Here is a 24,354-nt window from a genome sequence, read left to right as displayed (position 1 = left end):
AAAACAAAAACGGAAAACATTTGCTCTCTTTCCCTTCCTCTCCTCTCTCGAATGATGACAACAATGTCTTCAATTGTAATCTCTACCAAATCTTGTAGATCCTGTTAGTTGGAAAAATTGTACTGGAACGCGCGGGCCGAAGGGAGCGACGATTTTGAGCGGGAGGATAATCTCGTTTCCATCTAGAAAATAAGATGGATTTCCGCGATCGTAACTCCAACATTCCCTCCTCCCTCAGTTGCCTAGTGTTTTTGTGTGTGTGTGTACTGTTTTCCCTCTCTCAGGTACGACCACTGCCACCAACGACGTGGAGAGCGGAGGTTGTGCTTTGGAAGGATCACACCCACTCGAGGTTCGTCGAGACAGATCGTCCGGATGTCCTTCTCTTCTCCCAAAAGAAACGCACTGCGAAATGGGGAAGAAAAGGGGAACTGACGACGATAGGCTGTCCGCTGGTTTTGATGATGAGATGGTTGCGAGATACGGATGACGATGATGATTATGAACGGGTGGTGGTGGTGGTGGTGGTGGTTTGTAGGGCTACGAATCACACTCGCACTTTTCAATCGAAGAGAGCCGTCTTACAGCTCGTCCTTCAGCTCCTCATCCTCTTCGCCACCGGCTGGCGGCGGGGCACCACCAGTGCTCGCGTACAGCTTGGCAATGATCGGTTGCACGATGTCCTCGAGCTCCTTCTTTTGCTTCTTGTACTCCTCCGCCTCGGTGTCCTGGTTCTCGTCCAACCACTTGATCTTCTCGTCGATCGCTTCCTCCATCTTGGCCTTGTCGTCGTCCGACACGCTCGCACCGAGCTTGTCCTTCGAGCTGAGCTGGTTCTTCAGGCTGTACGCGTAGCTCTCGAGCTCGTTGCGGGCCTCGACGCGCTCCTTCAGCTTCTTGTCGTCGTCGGCGAACCGCTCGGCGTCCTTGATCATCCGCTCGATGTCGTCCGGCGTCAGGCGGTTCTGGTCGTTGGTGATGACGATCTTCTCGCGGTTGCCCGTGCCCTTGTCCTCGGCCGAAACCTGCAGGATACCGTTGGCGTCGATCTCGAACGAAACTTCGATCTGGGGAATGCCACGTGGCGCCGGGGGAATACCGGTCAGGTCGAACTTTCCGAGCAGATGGTTGTCCTTGGTCATCGGGCGCTCACCCTCGTACACCTGGATGGTGACGGTGTGTTGGTTGTCCGAGGCGGTCGAGAAGATCTGCGACTTCTTCGTCGGGATGACGGTGTTGCGCGGGATCAGCTTCGTCATCACGCCACCGACCGTCTCGATACCCATGGTGAGCGGGTTCACATCGAGCAGCACGATCGCGTCCGTGTCCTGTTCGCCCGAGAGCACTCCGGCCTGCACGGCCGCACCGTAAGCGACAGCCTCGTCCGGGTTGATACCGCGCGATGGTTCCTTTCCATTGAAGAACTCCTTCACCAGCTGCTGCACCTTCGGGATACGGGTCGAGCCGCCCACCAGCACAATCTCGTCGACGTCCTTCTTGTTCATGTCGGCATCCTCGAGCACCTTCTGGACCGGCTTCATCGTCGACCGGAACAGATCCATGTTCAGCTCCTCGAACTTAGCGCGCGTGAGCGTCTCGCTGAAGTCATCACCCTCGAAGAACGATTCGATTTCGATGCGCACCTGGTGGCTGGCCGAAAGGGCACGCTTAGCCTTCTCCACCTCACGACGCAGCTTCTGAACTGCACGGTTGTCCTTGCGGATGTCCTTGCCCTTCTTCTTCTTGTACAGCTTGATGAAGTGGTCCATGACGCGCTGATCGAAGTCCTCACCACCCAGATGGGTGTCGCCGTTGGTGGCCACCACCTCGAACACACCGTTGTCGATGGTCAGCAGCGAAACATCGAAGGTACCACCGCCCAGATCGAACACCAGCACGTTCTTCTCGCCGTCCTTCTTGTCCAGACCGTACGCGATGGCCGCTGCGGTCGGCTCGTTGATGATGCGCATGACGTTCAATCCGGCGATCACTCCGGCATCCTTGGTGGCCTGACGCTGGGCGTCGTTGAAGTAGGCCGGGACCGTTACGACTGCGTGGGTCACCTTCTTGCCCAGGTACGCCTCGGCCGTCTCTTTCATCTTGCCGAGCACCATGGCTGAAATTTCCTCCGGAGCGAACACCTTATCACCCTGGCCGGTCGCGACGCGGATATGGGGCTTCGAGTTCTTCTCAATCACCTTGAACGGCAGCAGCTTGATGTCGTGTTGTACGGTATGGTCCGTGAACTCACGTCCGATCAGACGCTTGGCGTCGAAGACCGTGTTCTCCGGGTTGGTGGTCAGCTGGTTCTTGGCGGCATCGCCGATCAGTCGCTCGCCGTCGGCGGTGAACGCCACGTACGAGGGAGTGATACGGTTACCCTGATCGTTGGCGATAATTTCCACACGTCCATTCTTGTAAACGCCTACACACGAATACGTCGTGCCAAGATCGATACCAACTACCGTGCCGATGTCCTTGTCCTTTTCCTTTTTCTCCTCCGCCGAACAGGCCAGTACGGCCAATACGACCACCAGGGCCGATTGTTTTAGCAGTTTCATTGCTGCAATTCTGTGTGACAAAGAGAAAGTTTAAACGAACATTAGAATCGCCAAAAACTAGACCACTAGTTTGTAAGTTCATAACCACGCAGCCTACTCAGCGGAAAACACGTGTTGTCGTGTGCGAAAAACCATACAAAATGGGGGCAAGCTATAAAATTAAACATCCCTTTCTGGCTATGAACACTGGCCAATATTCTTTTCGATTCCCAAGCTGAATATGAAATCAGTAAAAGGCCATGAATTGGTTACAACCATACCGGATGATGCCACATAATCAAGTGAGCATCCATAAAGCCACGTCAGTCGATCCTAGACAGCGACGACGCTTGGCCTCCATCAATGCTATCCGGGGTGCCTGGAGAAAGGTATGGACCACGCATCATATAATCCAAGCAATCTTCCTCGTGGACTATTAACATACGAATCACGTCACCAGCCGCGTAGAAACCCATATCCAAATCGAAGAATAACCGTTAGGTTTCTTGACCCCGTTTAGCCCGACGAGACGGAACGAGGTCTGTGACTGTGACCTATTTTCCGGGCTGGCTAAAACGTGTAAAATCGCATTGCTGTTACGCAAAACCAATTCTTTTGCTGGGCACTTGTGGTTCACATCAGTTAATAAATATGTTAAAGTAAATGTTTAGCCACAACTCACTTCGAACTTGTTACGAAAAACGGAAAACTTCCTCGCTCAACAACCCTCCACGGCGACTGAAATAGAACTAAGCCTCTTCTGCCGCATCCACTATAAGGTAGGCGGCTCTGAAAAGAACACGTCAACCTTTCCGGCCACAAATACTACAAAATGCCGGCCAAACTCCACGTCAGGCAAAGTGTACGGTCGGCTTGGTGCGCGGATGATGGTGGGTGAAGAAAAAGCTGAGAACTTGCCCGGTGTTTCCAACCGTACTCTTTCGGCTCTTTCTTCCATCCTGCCTAACTAGTATCAGGTCGTCAACGGGATTTCCTTCTCGCATTTTCTCTCGCCATCATCCAAGTGTGCGATAGAAGAAAAAAAATGTTCGAAGCTCCACCGCTGCCATCTCCGCTAGCAACCATTTTCTGCTAACACACACTGCCCGTTATTCGTAATGCCGCTCCCGACACTATACTGCGGGCGTTTAACAATCGACAAGAAACATTCTAGAATATTTCTGCCACCAGGTCACGGGTAATTTCTGCACCGGATGTCGGATTCCCAATGTCGTTCGTAACACTGCCTCCCATACCAACCGCGCAGGCACTTACTTTGCAGTGCAATACTTTTTCACTCTTTTTTCGCGTTTCAACGCCTGCCGACAGTCGCCGGGGATTCGTGCAAAAATTGACGAACCGTTACTTTTTACTACGAACGATGATTCCGAAGAAACTTACTTTGTTTATCTCCTATTTAACAGCGGATTCTCTGTTAATGTTTTAACAACAATTGGTCTCTTGATCACAACTCGCGTACGTTCTCTACTGTTGCTGAATTGAAACTGAACGAATCGCTTTCCCCGTCCCGTGCATAAATGCTGCGGATGAACAGTCGTGTAGCATTTTCCAGCCGCTTCGTGGACCAATCAGGGCAGCCCACGACCGGCACCGGTCAGGGATAGCGTTTGACAGTTGAGATAAGCATTCATCTGCAATCCGCGGTGTTTGCACAAAAACACGTACGTGGTGGTTCATTCGGAGGTTGAACTTTCCTTTTCCACGCATTCTTTTGATTGCATCCTTGGGCTTCGATGCAAACACTTTCTAGATTGCGCGAGAAAACAATCCGCGATTTTTCCAGAACTGTTTATCAATAATTCGAACAGAAGCAGTACCTGTAGTTTGGGAAGTCTTCATAGTAATTGTTTACTAAAAGTTAATAAAATGAAAAATCGATTCGTGATCCCGCGACGAAAGCGATGTTTTTAAACATGCCAGAACTATAAAAAAATGGGAAAAGGTTTTCGGAGATATTGGAAGCTACGAACGTAGATGTTTCATTGAACACATCTTTCGATTTTCTGTTATTGGATAAAACAGTTTATTATTATTTATTACCGTTAAATGTATCCTTTTCCTCTGAATTGAAAAAATAAAAAAACGATCACTTTCGCTTGCCTGCATCATCTACATTCCCTACCAGAAAACGAAACATTTAAATTTTCATTGAATTCATTGAATTTTCATTTAAAGCCATGGAAAATCATTTTTTAACTGAAAGATTCTATGAATTTTAATTCATCGAATTATTTTTTTGAATTTAATAGTTCTTTTGTTTGGAACGGCACGAACCTACATGACCTGACAACCTCCGATCAAAACATTTATAAAATAGTAAACAACTTTTGTTCGGCGACTAGGTCGTGTAGTATCGCATCTTAAACCATCGAAATATCATACGGTACGAGAGAAAATTGTGTTATTGTGATTGAAAACTTCATCTCTTCAAGTTGGCAACAAAATGCAGAGAAATCTAACGCAATCAAAGGAAGCATTATTAAAGTCATACAACTCTCGATTGAAAGAGGACATCCGAAGCATGCGTGAGAATTTCGAGGGTAAACTCATTTGACTCCAATAGTTAATAAACTTGTTGTAAACAGCCGTTTTTTACTTTTTATAGAAATCATCCGCCTAGCGAAGGGAGAAAATGATACACAGCTATCGAAGATCACACAATGCGAGCAGGATACGTATGAAACCCAAGTCCGCGCGGCCAATATCGTACGCGCTGGAGAATCGCTCATGAAGCTCGTGTCGGACATCAAGCAATATCTTATCCTTAACGACTTCCACTCTGTGAATGATGCTATCTGCAGTAACTCTGCGCTCTACCGTAGCACCCAAATCGACCGAGATACCAAATTGATGGCCGTGCGAGACGACATGGCAGCGGATTTGTACGATCTCGAGGAGGAATACTACACTAGCATCTACAAGTGATCTTTTGATATTTATTCTGAATTTATTTCAATACAAATATACATTAACACGTAATGCTATAAGAAAACCTCACTTTTTAACTTTCTTCGTTTTGAAACGGTCAAGTACACCCGTCGACTCGTCGAAGTCGGGGGTTTCAGATTTCTTCTCTTGGTCCAATATTGTTTGTTTAATTTCACGCAACTCTTTGGCGGCCTGGCGAAACCGGGCATCCTTCACATTTTGCTTGATTTTGATGCGCTTCGCCTTTGACACGCCAGTGCGGGCGCGGGGCTCAAAGTCAATCCTGGGGGGCTTCAAGGTTAGCAACTTAACCTTCGCTTCGAGGCGTGCCTTTGCCGATGGTATGTCTACCTCATCGATTTGATTAGGATTCAATGCAATGAACTCAGCTGGTACCTTATCCAACAGATTATGAACCTCTTCCTCCCTTCTTTGCGTCTTAGACTGATACGGGTTCGCCTCGAAAGTATCGAAGTTCGGTTCACCAGAGCCGGGCACAATGAGCGAGGTGAATCCTTTTTCGGTTGCCACACCGAGAATATCCTCATACGGACAGAATCGCAGATTCGATATCGAGCCGTCGGTACGCTGCCTTATGTAGGGTGTCATGTTGCTTTTTTCCGAATCTTCGGTGGACCTGCGATAAATTTCACAGACATTTCCCATCGAAAGTCCCATTAGACCCCGCTGCGAAAGGTCTATTCCGGAGGCAGCCGTATTTAGGTGGTAAGTTTCTATTGGACCTTCCAACTGCCGTATGTCCCATATTTTTACCTTTCTATCCAAGCCGGCAGTCGCCATATGATTGCCTCTGGGATCTACTGCTATCGCCGTCAGCTGCACCGGGTGACACAACATCTTGGCAAGTGGCTCGCGAACCATCGGCGACCACATCGAGACGACACCTTTACTGCCTCCTATGCACGTTACCGCGTTCCATGGATTTTGCGTCATTACTGTAACCTTTCCCATTCGGGCATTGTAGTTTGCTATACTTTGTCCAATGGAAATATCAATCCACGAAAGAAAGCCACTATCACTCGCACTGTTGAGAAGGAAATGATAGGGCAAATACTCCAAACGTAAACTCCTGTGCATCGTCTTGACGCAGTGCACCTCAACTCCTTTTGAATCATACACATGTACCCAGTTCTTTTGGGCAACCGCGTACATAGTTTGATTCATTAACCAAGTAACATCGTGGACCGATTCCATCACGTTCATTTCACACAGCAGTTTCTTTTGAACCCAATTGAATGCTGCGACATGACCACGCTGTCCGCCCAGCAACAATTGGGTGCCATTTTTCGTGTATCGCATGCGATAAGGGCCAAAGCCAAGGGACAAATTGAAGTGCTTAGCTGCCGTTGTGATGTCCACGTGCTGCGTGATTTCTTTCTGCGTGACATCGGTCGTATTTTCTCCCTCATCCGCTTCCAGATAACCATGGTCTTCATCAAGAAGAATTTCTGCTCGGGCAGCTTGTTCTGTAGCATACTCGATGTTGATATCCTTGCGCATTTCCCGGACTTTATGTACCTTTGTTTTCACACCAGCCAGGTTCAACCGTTGTCCGCGAGAATGTCGCATTAACACTTCGGAATCTAGTGGAATCTGCAGCTTACTGTTGTTTTTCCGATGCTTTTCTCGATCAAATACTGCCGCCTCTTTTACAGGGAGCTTTTTCCCCTTACGCCTTTTCAGTCTTTTTGCCCCCGGATGATTTTTCTTCATTGGTACATTTTTTTCGGACTTAATCTTCACATCGGCTTTTTGTTCCATCTTTACTGTCCCTGGGGCAAAGCCCAATTCCTTTTGACTCTGAAAGACACCATTGATTGGTGATTGATTTGATGTGTTACCATACAAAAACATGTATAATAAAGCACTCACCATTTTCACCAAAATCTTTGAATTTTTATAAGAATACGAACACGATTTCGCTTTACAATTTATTATTATGATTATTAAAACAACCACAAGACCATGCTGTTTTCTACTGACAAACGTTGGCCAAACTTGGTGTATAGATATGGTTACCTCAGTACGAACCCAGATCATTTTGGAACTGTTTTGCCACTCGGAATAATAGATCAAAGGATTTTTTTTATTATGATGAAAGCGTGGTAAGAGAAAATATCTAATTTAAACATTTTTTTATTTTCAGTTTTTGTTAAGTGTTTGTTTAACAGGTTTTGGGTAAAAAAGGTTGAACAGATTCTTTCAGAGAATATTCGATGGATTTCCGAGTGTTCCACAAAATAAGTGCCCACCTCTACCATACGAAAAAGGGAAAACGTCAATAGAACAAAATATTTTCCCAGGGCTTTTAATTATTAATACGATCAACTCATCCAACATAAAATCATATTTTCTGAAATAATCATATTCTCACTTGATAGTTTGATTTGCTATTATATTTCTAAGTATCATAGTTTCAATCGTAAAATGTTTGATTGGCTTAGCAAGTTAACTTTATTGGTTTTCAGAAACGTCAAATTCTAAAAGGATTCAAAGTGAAGCGCAGAAAAAGGTGTCATAGTAGTCAGGAACCTGCAGATAAACTCAGCAGTCACCGGGAAGCAAAGTTTTCAAAGTTGTGAATCGACGATTGCAGTGAAAGAATATTGTTATTCGTAGGATAATTCGTCAACCAGATCAGCTGTGGTGGAGTGGAGATAGAAGCCCATAGTGTTGCAAAGATTTGACGGCGAAAAACTAGCGGACGAGCGAAACACAAGCAGTCAAAGCGAACCTGTTCCGTAAAAAGTGATGGTCTCGAACAAGTCGATTGAAAACAATAAACGCGCATTCAACCAGATGGCTAATCGTCAGCGATTCAAGCAGGGCGTAGGAAAGCATAATAATCAAATGAATGATATTCGTAGCATGAGTGCTATGTTCAACGCAAACCAGCTTGGTGATAATCCCGGTTTCATGGACTTCAACGATGACTCGATCACTTCCAACGTTAACGGAGCCGGCAACAGTGCTGGCGGTACCAACGCGAGCAATGGGGCAGAAGTTGGAAACAAAAACGGTAACGGTGGTCGGAAGATGAATCCCAACATGAGACGCCCCATGAAAAACGGTGGTCCTGGAATGCGCCACCGTATGAATGGCATGCCGAGCTGGGGTCCACCGATGGCCCCACCAAATATGTTCCCGGGTCCTCCCGGTCCCGCCGGTCGGCGAGGTCCGATGAATCCACCACCGATACCACCTCATCCAGCGCATTTCCGAAATGCTCATGGTGGAGGAATGCGAATGCGTGGACCCCAGAATGGTAGGTTTGGCCCTGGACCCCAGGGACCGATGTCCTTGTTGGCGATGAACAGACCCCTCCCTGTACCGATACCTCCACTCGGCGGTCGCCCCATGCCTCCGCCACACGCCATGGGTCGTATGATGCCTCCACCCTTACGCCAGGGACCGGACGGTCCTGCGAGGAGAAACGCGAACGGAAACTTACATGCCCGTGGCATGCAACCATTCCCTCGGAACGGAATGTCGGCCAACGGAGCCGCCTTGAATGTGAATGGAAAGCGTCCTCGTCCGAAGAATGTGCAAAACAGAGAAGAATACCCACTCGATAAGCCGTGGGTGACAGAGGAAATTAAAGCCGAGCACGATAAGAAAGCAGACCTCGCCAATCGTCTTAAAGGACACCGTGATGATGCGTTGTTCGCACAGTTTAAGGAGCAAAGGGATACATTTGTAAAAATGTATGAAGCAGCTCGTGCCGAATTTGAGAAGAAAACACCCACGCAGGTATGTGTATATAGAAAAGCATTTAAAAACTGTATAGAGAGTAAATTTATTAAGCGGCTATTGCTTTTTCCTCTAATTTTAATACCATTTTTATTTTTGTTTTTAAGTCGTGTAATAATTCGATAGAAAATCAAGTAAAGGACCAGTACAATACCGGCACATTAATGCATTTTATAAACTAACAATATCCCCCTGATTCATTCCAGGATGTAGAAAAAATGTTGACTGAAACGTCGCCTTGCAAAAAGGTTTGTAGCGAAAGTGTAGACAAATCAAACGATGGTGCAATTTCCGCTGATAACCTCGCTAAAAACGATGAAGCTAACTGTAACAGTGCTGCTCCGGTGTCCGATTCTATCAAGTCGTCCGTTACTACAGAAAAAGCCACAGATTCCGTTGCATCTTCTACTGCCACCACTACTTCTTCTAATGCTTCTACTACCGACAGCACTGCAACTACGTCTACCGCTCCAGAAGAGCAGACCGTAGTTGTCAAGGAAACAACTGAAACAGCAGCTACCACGGTGTCGTAAAAGCTTGTAGTATTTATCTAGAGTAACCGTTAAAAGAAACGATCCGTTTTTGCGATTGATAACCCGAAACCGAAAAGATCTCGGCAGAATGTGTTAAAAGAAAACCCAAAAAAAAAACAAAACACTCAGAGCGACGACATTCATTTTAGTTATCAAACAATACAAAGATATTACAATAACAAAGGAAGCTACACACTTCCGATCATACGAGAGCGTTGATGAGGAGTTTGCGTTCTATGTTCGCAGGATATGCATAAATGTATCATATCGTTCGACTGATAACGGCAACCATAATATAGGGTTCTCCATTTCATAGTTTTGAGAATGTAGGATAATAATTGAACGATCCGGCCACATGAAAAACAAAAAAACGAATAACAGCACGTTAATGTTCATGAGTGTAAAGCCACATCCCCGGCAGCTTTTGGCTACTTTTAAAACCACGAAATGGACAATCCTGTTATTTTTTAATAAGAATCGAATAACTGCGACTTTCAATTCACAGAGGGCCAACGAAATGATCTGCTGCAAAAGATATTTTTAGCATACTGTTATCCGTGTTGCACATTACAGAATGGAACAGAAAGCATCATTAGCGGCAAAATATCGTAGATGAATTTAGAACCCACCAAATATATAAGGCTATTTCTCGCGTAGGATTGCAGTGAAAATCCCCCTGACTAAAACATTAACTTTTTCCTCTCATGCATCAACCCGGATGTTGATATCCTACAGGGCACATACGATAGTACCAATCGATTGTCCTTATTGACATTGCCAGCAGATATATGTAGGGATTTTATCAATAAAAACGTAACGCATAAAGGACAAATACTTTATTGAATAACCAAAGCTTGCATCAGAGACAGATTATAATGAAAATCAATCGATAGAGAACAGAGAAGGAACAGATTAACCGTTGGCGAAAATGTGACTTTAGTTGTGGGGATCTGAGTCTTTGCGCACTTAAACTTCAGTCAAACTCGTTGGAATCTTTTAATTCACACCGAAATGCAACAAACCAAAACGCTAACTCGTAACAATAAAAATAATAAGCTAATGTATTCGACAGAACGGAAACGGAAACGGAAATCCTATAGTTCTATTAGTAAAATGAATATTCCGATGTATTCCGCAAAACAGTTGCAAAACCGATACAATAGTGATACAAAGTTTTGTGCAATCAAGTAATTCGTCTGTCAACTTTACATTTGAATGCAACCACATTCGTACCATCCGTACTTAGTGAAATGATAAGTAATATGTAAATGGAATGTCGCTATACAACAACACAAAAACCATATACGTTGTCGCGCTGTCGTGTTTCGTTGTCCTATCTAGCATGTCCTTTAGTGGTTTAGTATTGTATTTTGTGTTGCATTTCTAATTTATCTGTAGTTGCAGAAACTGGCCATTCTGGAAATATTCTAGTGGGGTAAGAATTGCATCCCCGATGGACCTTCTTTTACTATGAGAAACTAAACAGCATCGTGTTTTCACCCTATTAAGCCCTAATCAATCAATTTTTTTCTATAACTGAAATTGAATGTTGTCAACTGCGTAAAGATAGGTTTCGCTTTACTATTCTGTTTTTCGTGTCGCTCAAGCAGAAATTGTATCATTGTTGTTTAGAATAAGGGTTTTTAGAAAGAATATCATTATTAGTATTTATTCTCGTTTAACTTCAGTAATTTTATTTCTGTAATTTCGTTTTGCCATGTAAAGCGCTCCAGCACTACTTCTAGTAGTTCTGTTTTTACGCCAGTAATGTGGCGCGAAAAGTTTCACTTCACTGATTCACTTTCAAACAATTACCACCAATTATTTGCGCTCCTCGTTTTTTAGCTTAAACTGGTTGCTTGAAACCAATAATGGTTCACTGTAAATACCACATACGTATCCTTTTCGATGATCCCTTCAAGTATACAAAAGGGTGAGAGTTAATACCATCGATCCTTTTCCTCTGTACTGGTTGAGATGAGGATAATACTTAAACCCCACGCTTCGTAGCATCTGGTAACGGTATCCGACGGTGCAGCTACAATTGCAGGGTCACATTATGCTGCTGCTGGTAGTATAATTACATATGAAATAGTTAAATTAAACGAAACGAACTTCGCGAGCGCCAATAGTGTATCATCGATGGAAATAAAGTGGTAGATTGTTCGAATCATTGTTTACATCTACTTAAAGTGAAATCACATGGAACTGAAATAAAACGAGTTTATCCTTAAATCAACTGCAAAAGGATGTTTTTTTGTTATCAAATATCCAAACAGCATGCGAACATCCATAGCACTTCCGTACATTGAACAGTCGTACCATTATAAAAAGAAATATTCACATTAATAATACCCGGCGCCAAGAACAAAATCGATGGCAAATAAAGGATCTTCATGGATACAACGATCTTCATGGAGTATAAATTTTCATATTTCCACCAAAAGCAGTTATTAAATAAATTGTTTAACATTTTACAAAACGTCTATCACGTGGCTGCGGAATATGTGAACGCTCGGAACTTGTTCCACAGTCCCTTCGTGACGGAGGCGGACCTAGCAGGCACCGATCGGTGATCGGCAGTAGTGATGGGGAAACTGAATCCCTACAGGCATCCGAATCTTTCGATTCAAATTCATTCTGAGATCCGGATCCTCGAATCCGAATCCCAATCCGCCATTTCATACATGCTCATCTAATGCCGATTTTTCATATGATGTGTTTAATTCAATGAATGATTTACATAAGAATATCAGTATAGTTGACATTATTCTTCTAATTGTATTCAAACAACACGAACAATATAGTCCTTTTTGGGAATATGCAGACTAATTGATTTACCCGAGTTTATTCCAAGAAGAGAGGCATTTCATGCAGCATATAATGTTTCTTGAGACACATTACGCGTCTTGCAAAGATCTTTCATTTGAGGGGTCATTTGTGGAAATCGGTCAAGGAACTAACAAGTTATGCGAGAATTGGCTTTTTGAACCTAAATTGCCAATCAACCTGATATACCTTTTCGCCCCCTCGGGCGAAAACTTTCCAGGTGTGGTTTTTATCAAAAACAAGAAAGTACGGTAACATCTACCTTCAACGCAGTTGCGCGTCTTGAAAAGACCTTTCATTTAAGGGGTCAATCGTGAAAATCGGTTGAAAGAATCAATAGTTATTAACAAATATGCAGATTTTTGCTTTTTAGTAATCGAAGTTTATTCACCTTGTTCCCGGTAGAGTGCTGTCTCTTTTCCACACAATTAGTTTTCTCAAAAACTAGAAAATATGAATAGATCTATTGTAAGACAAAGTTGTGTGTCTTGAGCAGACCTTTCATTTAAGGGGTCACATGTACAAAACGCTTAAGCGGTTATGAAGTTATTGACAAATTAGATATTTCAGCAGAAAATACCAACCAACGTTGCAATACTCAACGCAGCGCGGACCACTCGGCGCCGATCGGTGATCGGCAGTCGTGTTTGTGCAGTGAAGGAGATAACACCCGTCTACTCCGTGGTTTTGGCTTGTGTTTGCATTTACTTCACCGGTCTCCTCTCGTTTGTTCACTGTGCACCGGTCTTACGACTCGAGTTTATCAAACTACACCAAGATTGAATCCTTACGCCGTTTATTCTGCACCCTTACATCGTACAAAATGTCCAGCCCGTAAGTAAACAACTTCATCGCACCGTCCAGTTCCGAAGGGCACCTTCGTACGCTCCACCGTGCCTTGCAAGTCATTGTCGTTTGACGTTATTCATCGGCGGTGTGGAGTTTTTACTTGGGTTTGCAAGCTTGGAAAAGCTGTCTCAGTGACCCGAACATCCCGTTCTGACCGACCCGCAGCTGAAGCTCATTGGAAATTCCGGATCGTCACGAATAAAATGTCTCCTCGTCGTCCAATGGCTTTAGATGGCATTACTATGATGAAGGCGCTAGGACTATTTGGTCCATTTATTTGATTGCAAAAAAGTTGCCAATCGATGTTTTATGTTCGGTTTGATTTTTCTGGAATGTTGTTTATCCCTTGATAGGTCTGTGTACCTTTTTAGATACATTCCGGATATTTATTTACCATTCGAGTCTTCATTGACTTTGAGGGCTTCTCGTATGAGACAATCCAATATAGTACCAAGGGGGCTGCTTATCTTCCTTCCGTAACTTGTTGAATGACGCTCGAGGTTGTGTTTGTTTAAGAGCCCGTGGAGAGCTGTATCGATGGCAACGATCGATGGATGCTTGCTTGAAGAAACGTGCAAGATAATTACACCGTTTCCGAAAGCGTGAACATTTGCACGACACAATAGTATGGAGTCGTTGCTGATGCATGATTCATCACAATCGAAATTAGCGCTCCGAGCCGAGACGGCTTGGCGAAGGTGCACGCCAAGGTCACCAACCAAGAAGCACCACTACTGATCGATGGTTCCACGCTGGAGGCATGCGAAACGCTTGGCGGAAATCTTACATAACATACCGGTACCCTACAGGCGGCCAAAAAGAATCGCGCGATCGTTCGTGCGTCCGCTGACCTTAGCGCGCTAATATAATGAGGGCCCTACTGACCCGCAATTCCCGGTGTGCAGTCTACTTGACCACTGATTCCTATGCTTCGCAGGAAAGCTGATATTGCCCTGATCGGATTGGCCGTGATGGGGCAAAATTTGATCCTCAACATGGATTCCAAGGGATTCGTCGTGTGCGCCTACAACCGTACCGTGGATAAGGTAAGCTTTTCTAAAGTTTTTAAATTCTCAAAATGTTCAGGCGCAAATCTGCTGGTTAATAAGTTCAACATAGTATCCAAATAGTTAACCTTTTAATTTATCCACTTTGTGGCACGTGATGCTACAGCCCTCAATCCCAGTCTCCTTGCGAGTAACATTGAAATGACCCCATTCACAATGCTCAATATAACGATATCCTTCGTGCGTGACCCTTCACTTCGGCGAATCGATTACTTTTAACCTGGATTAACATAAATAGGCTAAGTGAGCGTGCATCTATCCATCTTTACCAGCGTTGGCAAAACATGGATCCCCTTGCTGACCACCGTATGTTTCTCATTCCGCCCACAGGTCACCCATTTTCTGGAGAATGAAGCCAAAGGTACCAACATCATCGGTGCCAGCTCGCTGCAGGACATGGTTAACAAGCTGAAGAAACCGCGCAAGATCATGATGCTGGTTAAAGGTAAGCGCCACGCAGACCCGCGGGCCCCGAACGAGGGACAGCATGTTCGGGCTGTCTCGGTCGGACCATAAAGTCATTTGTAGGTTGAACATAACGCCGACGGATTTCTTCCGTCGCGATTGTAAACGGTTTGCAATGCGCGAACGCGCTACGGGGCAGATTGCGACGCAAGAGAGCGCACTGGAGCGCGATAAGCATTACGTGAACGATCGGTGGCAGGAGTTACCGGTGACGGCTTTTGATTCGATTGAATCTATCTGCGAACCGCTCCCACCGTTGTTTCGATCGCGGTTTGGTGTCGTACAACAGCAAGGCAATAAGTGAAAGTTCCTTCCTTGTCCGGCGGCAAGTGACCTTTTCTGAGGGCTGCCTCCGTTCATTCATGTGGTCGTGCCTGCGAATGCGTCCGTGAGCATTGATCTTGAGATGAAGGAGAATTGTCTCAGTAAAAAAATCACCTGCGAAGGTAGCCGCGGAGAGCGGAAGGAACACGCGAACGATCGTGCGACTCACGTGTGACCTTACAGTGGATTCCAGTGGGTCGCTTGTTCTAGATCACAACAAAACCGGCGCGCTCTCGTACTATTCTTTTGCGAGCCTCACGTGACTGCTTGGTACTACAGCGATGTTTTATTTATATATTTATTTTAGCCGGTAGCGCTGTGGACGATTTCATTAATCAGCTGCTGCCGTTGATCGAGCGTGGTGATGTGATCATCGATGGAGGCAACTCGGAGCACCAGGACTCCGCCCGGCGCTATGAGGAGCTTAAGGCAAAGGGTATCCTCTATGTTGGATCCGGTGTTAGCGGTGGAGAAGAGGGAGCCCGTTATGGACCCTCGCTGATGCCCGGTGGTCATCCCGATGCGTGGCCGCTCATTAAGGATATTTTCCAGGTGAGGAAAAGTGCAAAAAGGCAAGCTGTAATACTCTCTAACTAATGTGTTTCACCTTTTGTTCTATTTAAGGCCATTTGTGCGAAATCAAACGGAGATCCGTGTTGCGAGTGGGTCGGCGAGGGTGGCGCAGGACACTTCGTTAAGATGGTACACAACGGCATTGAGTACGGTGATATGCAATTGATCTGTGAAGCGTACCACCTGATGTTGGCCCTCGGCATGACGCAGAAAGAGATGGCACAGGAGTTCGACGAGTGGAACAAGGGCGTACTGGATTCGTTCCTGATTGAGATTACGCGAGATATCCTGAACTATCGTGACGACGAGGGATACCTGCTCGAACGCATCCGTGACACGGCCGGCCAGAAGGGTACGGGCAAATGGACGGCCATTGCCGCCCTGCACCACGGCGTCCCGGTGACACTGATCGGTGAGGCGGTGTTCTCGCGCTGCCTGTCCGCACTGAAGGAGGAACGGGCGAGGGCTAGCAAACAAATTGCCGGCCCGAGCACGAAGCCATCCGTGGCGGATCGCAAGCAGTTCCTCACGCACATTCGCAACGCGCTGTACTGCGCGAAGATCGTTTCGTACGCACAAGGTTTCATGCTGCTGCGTGAAGCTGCCAATGAGTACAAGTGGAACCTGAACTACGGTGGTATTGCGCTGATGTGGCGCGGCGGATGCATCATTCGTAGCGTCTTCCTGGGCAACATCCGGGATGCGTTCGTGCGCAATCCGCAGCTCTCGAACCTGCTGCTGGACGATTTCTTCAAGAAAGCCATGATGGACAATCAGCAGTCGTGGCGTGAGGTCGTCAGTCAGGCCGTACTTTGGGGCGTTCCCGTGCCGGCCCTGTCGGCGGCTCTTGCCTTCTTCGACGGATACCGATCGGAGCGGCTGCCGGCAAACTTGCTCCAAGCGCAGCGTGATTACTTCGGTGCACACACGTACGAGCTGCTCGGAAAAGAGGGCAAGTTTGTGCACACCAACTGGACGGGCAAGGGTGGCAATGTGTCGGCCAGTACCTATTTGGCCTAATCCAGCTCCTTACAACGGCATCGGCAGTAGCTTGAAGTCGTAACGCACAGCACTCCAGTTCATTCCTTTCTATTCATCATGGTTCGATCTTTTCGGTACAAGTTCTAAACGAAGAAAAGATTGCGAAAATTCTCATGCAAAGAAAGTCTTTGGCGTTGTTTGAATGAAAAGAACAATCGTCATTTTCTTTGCAGTTCTATGCGATAGAGCAGTTATTTATTGTTGATATTTTTCTACGCCGTTTTCCTCGTAATAAAAAAAAGTTGATTGTGTACATTCCATCGACTAGGACTTATTTTTTCGTAGCTTATACATTTAAGGACTATGCAACGGTAAGTTTAAACGTCAACATCTATCGCTAAAAACGACATCTATTAATAGATTTGTGAAGCTGCCAGCTGTCAGTTAGCTTTGTTGTGGTTTGTGTTGTTTTACGCCAGACCGGCTGTTTTGAGCCAACATAAACATTCGATTCCTCGCAGTTTCCCGGACAAATTCTCCATTCCAGTTGTACCATTGTAAATTGTCGTATATGGCCGGTGCAGCGCACAAGATGAAGGTACTATCGCTCTACAAACAGATGCTTCGTGCGTCGCAGAACTTCGATGCGTACAACTATCGGTAAGTGTTCAGATATTTTGCCGCAAAGGGCCGAGGCCCCTTATCAATCCCTGTGTTTGCAGAATGTATGCGCTTCGCCGGATCCGCGATGCATTTAGAGACAACAAAGCTCTTACCGACAGTGCAAGCATTGAGAATGAGCTGTCCAACGCGAAGAAAACTTTAGAAATCATTAAAAGACAGGTAAGTGGAAACTTCCAGTATACTGTAGATAGCCTGATTGTTTTGCCGGGACTAGTTGAGAAAGGTGATGTAATGGTTTAGTTGCCTCAAATATGATTATGTGTGGAATCTCATGTTGTAATAGTAAAACAGCATACTGCGGAAGTTTTTCATGGTGTTTTCGAAAAAAACCTTCTCACAATATTGTTTTGCTAATTTTTTTTTATTCTCTATTTATACACAACTGCTGAATTCACCCGGAACATATACGATAGACCATTGTGGGTCAACTATATCAAGCGCCAGACAAGCTGGTGATAGAAAAGTAATCAAAAAGCAACGTCATCTCATGGAAAAGGCAACTCCAAGGACACCAATGCCGAGTGCTGCATTCTACCGATGACCAGGACCAGTGTTTTTTTTTCTATGTGCTTCAACGTTTGTTGATCTAGATTCTGTTAGGCACCAGAGAGCGCAAAGGTACATGTAGTAGAAATAAAATATACGTTACATCATTAGCCATTACTTGCTTTTCCTGGATCAGCAATTCGCAAGATATCTCGGCAACTGGTACACTAACCGTTGGAAGGACGGATGGAATTCAAGGGGCATGGTGCTACGTAACTTTTGGCCCCAAATCAGACATGTACTGTAAATAAATAAATTGTTCCGTGCGGCAATCATTCAATAAATGTGACTGCATTTGTAGTTTGTTAATCATTAAAATACACTTGTACTTTTTTACTTTTAATTAACATCCGAACAATTCGAGAAAAGATTAAAACAACTGAAATAATAGGGGTGCCCTCATTGATTCCAAAAGTTGATTGAAGTTGATTCAAACATTGATTAAAAGAGAAGGATGCGAAAGTGTTCACTTGTGATGAGAAGGGCTTTGGAGTATAATAGTAAAATGCCAAAACTTTGAAGTTATGATAAATCTAAAACAAATCTAGACAAACCTGGAGAAATATAAACACGGCAATCCTTCAATAAATTCCCTTTTTCGTTCTAAATATATTTAAATAAAAAATATGATGTATCTAGCTAACAAAATTGATAAAAAAACATTTATCGTAGATATTGTGACTACCATATATGATGACGTCATATCAAACAGTGCCTACTTGTCCGACTATCTACCGTTGATTCATGCTTCCCTGGTATCAGCAATCTGCGAGTGAAGAAGAACTACACATTTAAAATGGCTGCATTCATTTCCAGCAAAATGGATGCGATACAACTAGTGGGTTTGTCTGAGAAAATGGATTTTTGGTACAAGTGCTCGGAAATGGATGAAAATAGGTATGTAATGTATTTAACACCTTGTTTTGAGTCTTTAAATAATGGGAATTTGATTAACTAGTTAAAATATGTATTCAAATGGAGGACAAACACATGGTATTGACAAGTCAGATTTCTAATTTTGCGCATTCACATTTCACGAATGTATTCGATGATTGATGATCTTTATATACATTTATAAAAAAATATAAACTATTTATTTGCATCCCTGTAAAAGTCCCTACGCATTTTTGTAAATCGGTATCGGTAAATAAGTTTACTGTCGTGGGTGTCCCTGTATATAATGTAACGCGTACATGCAAATTGCACAAAAACAATAATCTAAAGTGCAATCTCCAGTTTTATTAAAAATTTTACAACTTCTACCCCAATTTCTTATTCCTTCACCATCAAATTCAAATTTACAGCAGGCAGAGACCGCTGTTCGTGGCACTCGAAATCACAATCAATGTCCGGCCGATTCCTTCGTTGGGGTTTCGGGCGGTAGCACCTTGTACGGATTGAGGATTCCGTTCGGATCCAGCAGTTGCTTCATCTGGCGCATCAGCCGTAGAGGTTCCGCTTGCTTCGAATAGTGCAGGTACTTCCGCTTGAGGAATCCAATGCCATGCTCGGCGCTTACACTGCCCCGCAAGCGCGATGTATACTCATACACGAACGGTTCCAGGAGGGCGTAGATTTCCGGCGTAAAACGGGCGCATGACACGTTCAGGTGAAGGTTCGAGTCACCAATGTGGCCGTATCCGGTGACGTTGATCGCATGCTCGCCGACCCGTTCCCGTACCGCCAGCACGATCTCGTAGAAGTGGTCCAATGGCAGCGAAAGATCGTACTTGAAGCAGTAACCGTCGCTCAGCAGACTGTCCGCAATCAGTTCGCGAAGTTTCCAGATATTCTGAAACAAAACAATAGTAAACATAATTTTGAAAATATCCAATCGGTTACCAATACTTTCCTATAAACATCAAATTCTTAGGTTTTAAACAAAATACAAAATCACACCTCCACCAGGTTGTTTGCAACGGGAAGTTCAATACCAAAGAAAAGCAGAGGTCATCAATTAGATGAAAAAAATATCATCATTCAAAGCATAGCTTTTCAATTATGGATAATAAATGAGCATTCTAATACGACCGGTAAATCCCAACTAATAGCGTCGAAATATTCACGGCAATTTATTAATGGTACAAGCTCGATGACACACCAATAGTGTACAAACAAAATGGAGGATGAATGCAAATACGAAGTGTCGTATCGTTATCACCTAATCGTTCTGAATTGCGATAAGACATTTGCTTGTTTGATTTTACCATCATTGCGTGCATTACAGAAGTGAATGGCGGTTCCGTTTTAAAGTTTTTCCATCTCAAGCACCTTCATTTTAGATTTACCTTCATTTTCGTCGGTTCTCCCGTCACCGTTCCGTCCTCCACCAAACCCTTCTCCATAGACTGCTCCAGGAATCGCGTTAGCTTCTCTTCGTCGTGCCCAGCGTCGCTTCCGGATGTTTCGATCAGCATGTAGAAGGGGTATTTTTCGATTGGTGACCTTGACGAGGGGCGTGACGAAAAATAAGAAAGAAACATGTCATGAAGGAGGCTCAGGGCAATTTGCAATCGCTTTATTACCCTCCCAATGCTTACTGTAGATTGAAGAACCGGGTGCAACTGTCCAGCGACGGGGCGTCGATCATCTCACAGGACGAGAGGATCTCTCCCAGCCCACGCTTGGCCGCCAGGAACGTCTGCTTGACGTCGTCGTAGCTGCGCAGCCCGAGGAAGGCAATGTTAACCGAGCGGGAAGCGGTCGGACAGAAGATGGACAGGCGGGTGATGATCCCGAGCGTGCCCTCGGAGCCGATGAACAGATGCTTCAGATGGTATCCCGTGTTGTCCTTCTTGAAATTTGACATAAGATCGAGCACGCGTCCTTCGGCGGTAACCTGAAAAAAGGCATAAAACAGAAAGAGTTTAAATAGATTTGTTGAATTTCACTACGCTTAACCATTTTCTTTACGATTGATAATAAAATCGCTTGAATAGTCTCTTCATTTGCTACATTTTGTGATCCGTACTTCCACATGCATCACCGCTGTGTTAATGATCTATGCCCCTTGCAAAGAAAGATTGCAATTCCTATGAGTATAGATTTTGTTTATTTTGTACATAAACAATTGTGGTAACATACATTTTAAGGGGCTTCTAATAAATATTGGCTCTGTTAGTAAAACAAACTATGCACATTTGTTTCATATTCTCATCATAACTACTATCATAATGACTAAACTGTACCTTTTCTCCTTATAGTTTCATGACTCAGTCGAATTACGTCAAGTTAAATTTAAATTAACACAAAGAAAAGCATATAATGATGAGGAGCGTGAAAATATGATAATTCTATACTTATAAAACCAAAATATAATCACTTTATTCATAAAAGGTAAGAAAAAAAATGCACAAACTGCTCGTTAAAAGTTAACTATATACTGTCCAAATTTATTATTCATAGGTTTTATCTCAAAATAAATATTGGTTGAATAAACGTTGTTAGAAAAAGTCACAAGTCAAAAATTGCACTTTTGACATTGGACATTTTTTCCCCTTTGTAGTGAAGATTAAGGTTCCGGTCTCGATCGGGATTCAAACCTACACCGCCAAGAGGTTGCCCCAACACGCGTGGACTTATTTCTAAACGCTATTACTGATTCAAACTGTTACACAGTATTTTTTCTATAACCCACGAAAATCAGTTAAGCTGGACTAAAGTCGCTTTAGGATGCTGAACGCTTTAGGACAAAAAAAATCTTATTCCTCTTGAAAAAGCTTGTGGTACAAGAAAGAAGCTATTTTCTAAAATTCTCGCAATTTTTCATCCGTTGGCCCATTCTACTCGGTCTACTTACCGCCTCAACACCCAACACCGAACCGTGCAGATTTCCATACCGCACCAACCGCAAGCCTCCCGCATTTGTCGACACGTTTCCGCCGATATGGCATGAACCTTTGGCTCCCAGATCCAGCGGCATTATGAGGCCGTGGGCACCGACCTTCTCCTCGAGCGACGCTAGCACACATCCCGCCTGACACACCACGATTCCCGAGTACTCGTCGATGCGCTCCACGGTGTCCATCAGCTGCAGCGACAGGACAACCTCATCAAACACGGGCACCGATCCGCCAACCAGTCCCGTATTTCCACCCTGCGGACACACGGCCAGCCGTCTCTCGTTGCAGTAGCGCATCAGCTCAGCCACTTCGGCCGTCGTCCGTGGCTTCAGCACAACCCGACCGTAGCCGCGCACGCTTCGCAGATAGTCGATGTTGTAGCCCTGGACCTCGTCCGGCCCGGTCAACACGCGGCTCGAATCCGGCCCACCGAGAATGCCGCGGAAAACGGCCACATCTTCATCGCAGAGCTCGGAGAAGGCACCACGCTGTGCCTGGTAGCGGTCACGGGTGAGGGCCGGCACTTCGCGGCTGTTTGAGGCAAGTGTGCGAATCGGCGTTCTCAAAGTGCCTGGTGGCCGACGGCCCAAATGCCGAAGTACACTGCGCAGAAACATGACGGGATTATCAGTCTGCCTGGTGGTTCGATATTGTCTATCAGGAAAAGAAAACAAACTGTTCAGCATTTTATTGAAGCGTCATTTGTTATTTTGCTATCAGTCCCAAGAAATCATGAAATAACCCAGATATGACAAATTGTCTCATGAACGAACTAGCATAAGGTGTATGCACTACAGCTAGAGGTTGTTTTGCTGGCTGACCTGCTTACAGGTATACCACAACCTAATCAAATTTATATTTTCCTCCTCATTCCTCAACAGCATGAAATAAATAACTGAAAAAGTAATACAAGTATGGGTAAGTGTAAGTATCACTATTAAAGAGCAAGAAAAAAATTATCGATAACATCCTAGAATAAGACAAAGATAACTTATTTCACATTGCTTACAGAATGACGAAATATATTTGCTATATTGCTTTGTATCTTTACGGAAACCTCCAAAAACGTTATTGTGACAAATTAAATCTTTAAAAAAAACTTTGGCATAACTGTACTCTAGTAGTTTAATAGTTTCCTTCTATTTTCCACTTAAACTGTCTAGCCACGATTCGAAAAAACGCTCTTGAATGTTATCAAATATCTCAAAACATGATCATTCTCTTGACGATTCAATGTATAAAACATGATCATTAATTAAGCGAGAAAAAATCAACATTCAATTGTAACCTAAATAGAAGAAAATGTCGCTGTTGCGATCCCCTTCTATTTGCCCAGGTCCTCAAGGAGCTCACCACATTCGGCTAATTTGGTCTCGTTCGTTCCCTTCCCAATTGTTGGTAGAGTTGAGACGGAAATTTACATTCCACACGTCCATCACATTCCGAAGCATGCGCAAAAGTCATTTCAAAAAGTTCGCAGCAATACAAGCTTCGTAGATAAGGAAAAAATGATGAAATTAACACCTAGGTTTCAGATTTGTCCACCTCTTTTATTTTAATAAAAGGTGAAATAACAGATTCAAGATAAAGTTTCAATCTATCATATTTACCATACTGAACCCCAATGTTTTGATTTTTGAATCACATAAACTCGAAATTTTGCACAAAAGCACGCCTCGCAAACCCACGGGTCTTGGAAGCTTGTCCAAAACATGACCGGTTTGGACATATCGAAACCAAAAACCGGTTCCATTTTGCACACGAAAATAGAAAGGAGAATCTAGAGAAGATGGCGGGACCGGAGGAAGAGGGAATGAAGTGAATAAATGGCCAGCAACCATGTTTTCATGAGTTCAATTTCATAACATTTTGTTTTATCCATGCTTGATGTTTTACCCAATTGTTTTAATGCTGATTGATCCTATTTCTTCTTCTTGGCGTAAGGCGTCTTGGTCATGCTTTCCCGTTAAGGGCTTACAAGACTTTTTCCATTTGCGTACGTGGATAGTCAGTCCTCCGCGGTTGAGATTCGAACCCACGCCGTCGAGGTGGTGAGCCCCGGAGTTCATGGGTCGATTTTTTAACCGCCGCTTCCGCTCGGCGGTCATGGACCCCCTCCGTTGATGCTATTTATTGATCGCGATACTTTCATTCAATTTAGCCCTACCCCTACGTTTAAATGAAACAAAATGAGCATATTTTAACCAATATTAATGTTATTTTTCCAATCACCAGGAACAATGGATCAAAGACAACGTTTCATATATCTGTTGGGTTAGAGAAAATATATCTGGTACTACACTTAGGTCTATCCAGCTCACACAATTTCTTTATGACATATTTCATACATGAAATGTGTTATGGATTAAAAAAAAAACACGAAAAAGGTTTTCTTTTCTTC

At 44.3% G+C, this 24,354-nt stretch overlaps 7 protein-coding genes across 9 annotated transcripts in view; 4 read left to right on the top strand and 3 right to left on the bottom strand.

Annotated features, from left to right (window-relative positions):
* Nucleotides 1–48: 48 nt before the first annotated feature.
* On the bottom strand, nt 49–5,290 carry LOC131289115 (endoplasmic reticulum chaperone BiP). Of its 3 annotated transcripts, none has more exons than XM_058318317.1 (2): nt 5,272–5,290; nt 49–2,461 (listed from the first exon to the last, which is right to left on the bottom strand). In XM_058318317.1, the coding sequence occupies exons 1-2, from the start codon at nt 5,288–5,290 to the stop codon at nt 582–584; spliced, it is 1,899 nt and encodes a 632-aa protein (XP_058174300.1). In that variant the 3' UTR covers nt 49–581. The 3 variants fall into 3 exon arrangements, with proteins under 3 accessions (XP_058174300.1, XP_058174298.1, XP_058174299.1); XM_058318315.1 differs by lacking the exon at nt 5,272–5,290 and adding an exon at nt 3,942–4,066 and having other exon boundaries at nt 49–2,571; XM_058318316.1 differs by lacking the exon at nt 5,272–5,290 and adding an exon at nt 3,223–3,376 and having other exon boundaries at nt 49–2,571.
* Nucleotides 4,961–5,541, top strand: LOC131289116 (mediator of RNA polymerase II transcription subunit 22). Its single transcript, XM_058318318.1, has 2 exons — nt 4,961–5,101; nt 5,167–5,541. The coding sequence occupies exons 1-2, from the start codon at nt 5,005–5,007 to the stop codon at nt 5,484–5,486; spliced, it is 417 nt and encodes a 138-aa protein (XP_058174301.1). The 5' UTR covers nt 4,961–5,004; the 3' UTR covers nt 5,487–5,541.
* Nucleotides 5,484–7,271, bottom strand: LOC131284284 (WD repeat-containing protein 46). Its single transcript, XM_058313137.1, has one exon. The coding sequence runs from the start codon at nt 7,269–7,271 to the stop codon at nt 5,556–5,558; it is 1,716 nt and encodes a 571-aa protein (XP_058169120.1). The 3' UTR covers nt 5,484–5,555.
* An 852-nt stretch (nt 7,272–8,123) lies between these two features.
* LOC131284283 (circumsporozoite protein-like) lies at nt 8,124–9,793 on the top strand. Its single transcript, XM_058313136.1, has 2 exons — nt 8,124–9,260; nt 9,467–9,793. Exons 1-2 carry the CDS (start codon nt 8,262–8,264, stop codon nt 9,791–9,793), a joined length of 1,326 nt encoding a protein of 441 aa, XP_058169119.1. The 5' UTR covers nt 8,124–8,261.
* Nucleotides 9,794–14,397: 4,604 nt separating this feature from the next.
* Nucleotides 14,398–17,058, top strand: LOC131286088 (6-phosphogluconate dehydrogenase, decarboxylating). Its single transcript, XM_058314954.1, has 4 exons — nt 14,398–14,517; nt 14,869–14,983; nt 15,635–15,879; nt 15,952–17,058. The coding sequence occupies exons 1-4, from the start codon at nt 14,398–14,400 to the stop codon at nt 16,918–16,920; spliced, it is 1,449 nt and encodes a 482-aa protein (XP_058170937.1). The 3' UTR covers nt 16,921–17,058.
* Nucleotides 17,059–17,381: 323 nt separating this feature from the next.
* Nucleotides 17,382–18,032, top strand: LOC131288567 (LYR motif-containing protein 4). Its single transcript, XM_058317710.1, has 3 exons — nt 17,382–17,541; nt 17,604–17,724; nt 17,979–18,032. The coding sequence occupies exons 1-3, from the start codon at nt 17,453–17,455 to the stop codon at nt 18,030–18,032; spliced, it is 264 nt and encodes an 87-aa protein (XP_058173693.1). The 5' UTR covers nt 17,382–17,452.
* A 1,390-nt stretch (nt 18,033–19,422) lies between these two features.
* LOC131284282 (D-2-hydroxyglutarate dehydrogenase, mitochondrial) overlaps nt 19,423–24,354 on the bottom strand; it is a 29,148-nt gene continuing 24,216 nt past the window's right edge. The window contains exons 2-5 of the mRNA XM_058313135.1: nt 21,911–22,607; nt 20,652–20,950; nt 20,400–20,556; nt 19,423–19,903 (exon numbers count right to left, since the gene is read on the bottom strand). Of these exons, the coding sequence (XP_058169118.1) occupies nt 19,454–19,903; nt 20,400–20,556; nt 20,652–20,950; nt 21,911–22,607 (1,603 nt within the window). The 3' untranslated portion in view covers nt 19,423–19,453. The remainder of the gene's footprint in view (nt 19,904–20,399; nt 20,557–20,651; nt 20,951–21,910; nt 22,608–24,354) is intronic.

Source organism: Anopheles ziemanni, chromosome 3 (genome assembly GCF_943734765.1).
Source record: "Anopheles ziemanni chromosome 3, idAnoZiCoDA_A2_x.2, whole genome shotgun sequence".
Taxonomy (NCBI): domain Eukaryota; kingdom Metazoa; phylum Arthropoda; class Insecta; order Diptera; family Culicidae; genus Anopheles; species Anopheles ziemanni.
Note: the sequence above shows the minus strand (reverse complement) of the source record. Positions and strands in the feature narration are given on the sequence as shown.

Bases quoted from the DNA above. Each gene is read 5' to 3' on its own strand.
- LOC131288567 (XM_058317710.1), top strand. From the start codon at position 17,453: ATGGCCGGTGCAGCGCACAAGATGAAGGTACTATCGCTCTACAAACAG. The intron at 17,542-17,603 runs GTAAGTGTTCAG...CTGTGTTTGCAG, and splicing joins TTCGATGCGTACAACTATCG to AATGTATGCGCTTCGCCGGA. The intron at 17,725-17,978 runs GTAAGTGGAAAC...CATATACGATAG, and splicing joins TAGAAATCATTAAAAGACAG to ACCATTGTGGGTCAACTATA.
- LOC131289116 (XM_058318318.1), top strand. From the start codon at position 5,005: ATGCAGAGAAATCTAACGCAATCAAAGGAAGCATTATTAAAGTCATAC. The intron at 5,102-5,166 runs GTAAACTCATTT...TACTTTTTATAG, and splicing joins CATGCGTGAGAATTTCGAGG to AAATCATCCGCCTAGCGAAG.
- LOC131286088 (XM_058314954.1), top strand. From the start codon at position 14,398: ATGCTTCGCAGGAAAGCTGATATTGCCCTGATCGGATTGGCCGTGATG. The intron at 14,518-14,868 runs GTAAGCTTTTCT...TTCCGCCCACAG, and splicing joins ACAACCGTACCGTGGATAAG to GTCACCCATTTTCTGGAGAA. The intron at 14,984-15,634 runs GTAAGCGCCACG...TATTTATTTTAG, and splicing joins GATCATGATGCTGGTTAAAG to CCGGTAGCGCTGTGGACGAT.
- LOC131284284 (XM_058313137.1), bottom strand. From the start codon at position 7,271: ATGGAACAAAAAGCCGATGTGAAGATTAAGTCCGAAAAAAATGTACCA.
- LOC131284283 (XM_058313136.1), top strand. From the start codon at position 8,262: ATGGTCTCGAACAAGTCGATTGAAAACAATAAACGCGCATTCAACCAG. The intron at 9,261-9,466 runs GTATGTGTATAT...GATTCATTCCAG, and splicing joins AGAAGAAAACACCCACGCAG to GATGTAGAAAAAATGTTGAC.
- LOC131289115 (XM_058318315.1), bottom strand. From the start codon at position 2,561: ATGAAACTGCTAAAACAATCGGCCCTGGTGGTCGTATTGGCCGTACTG.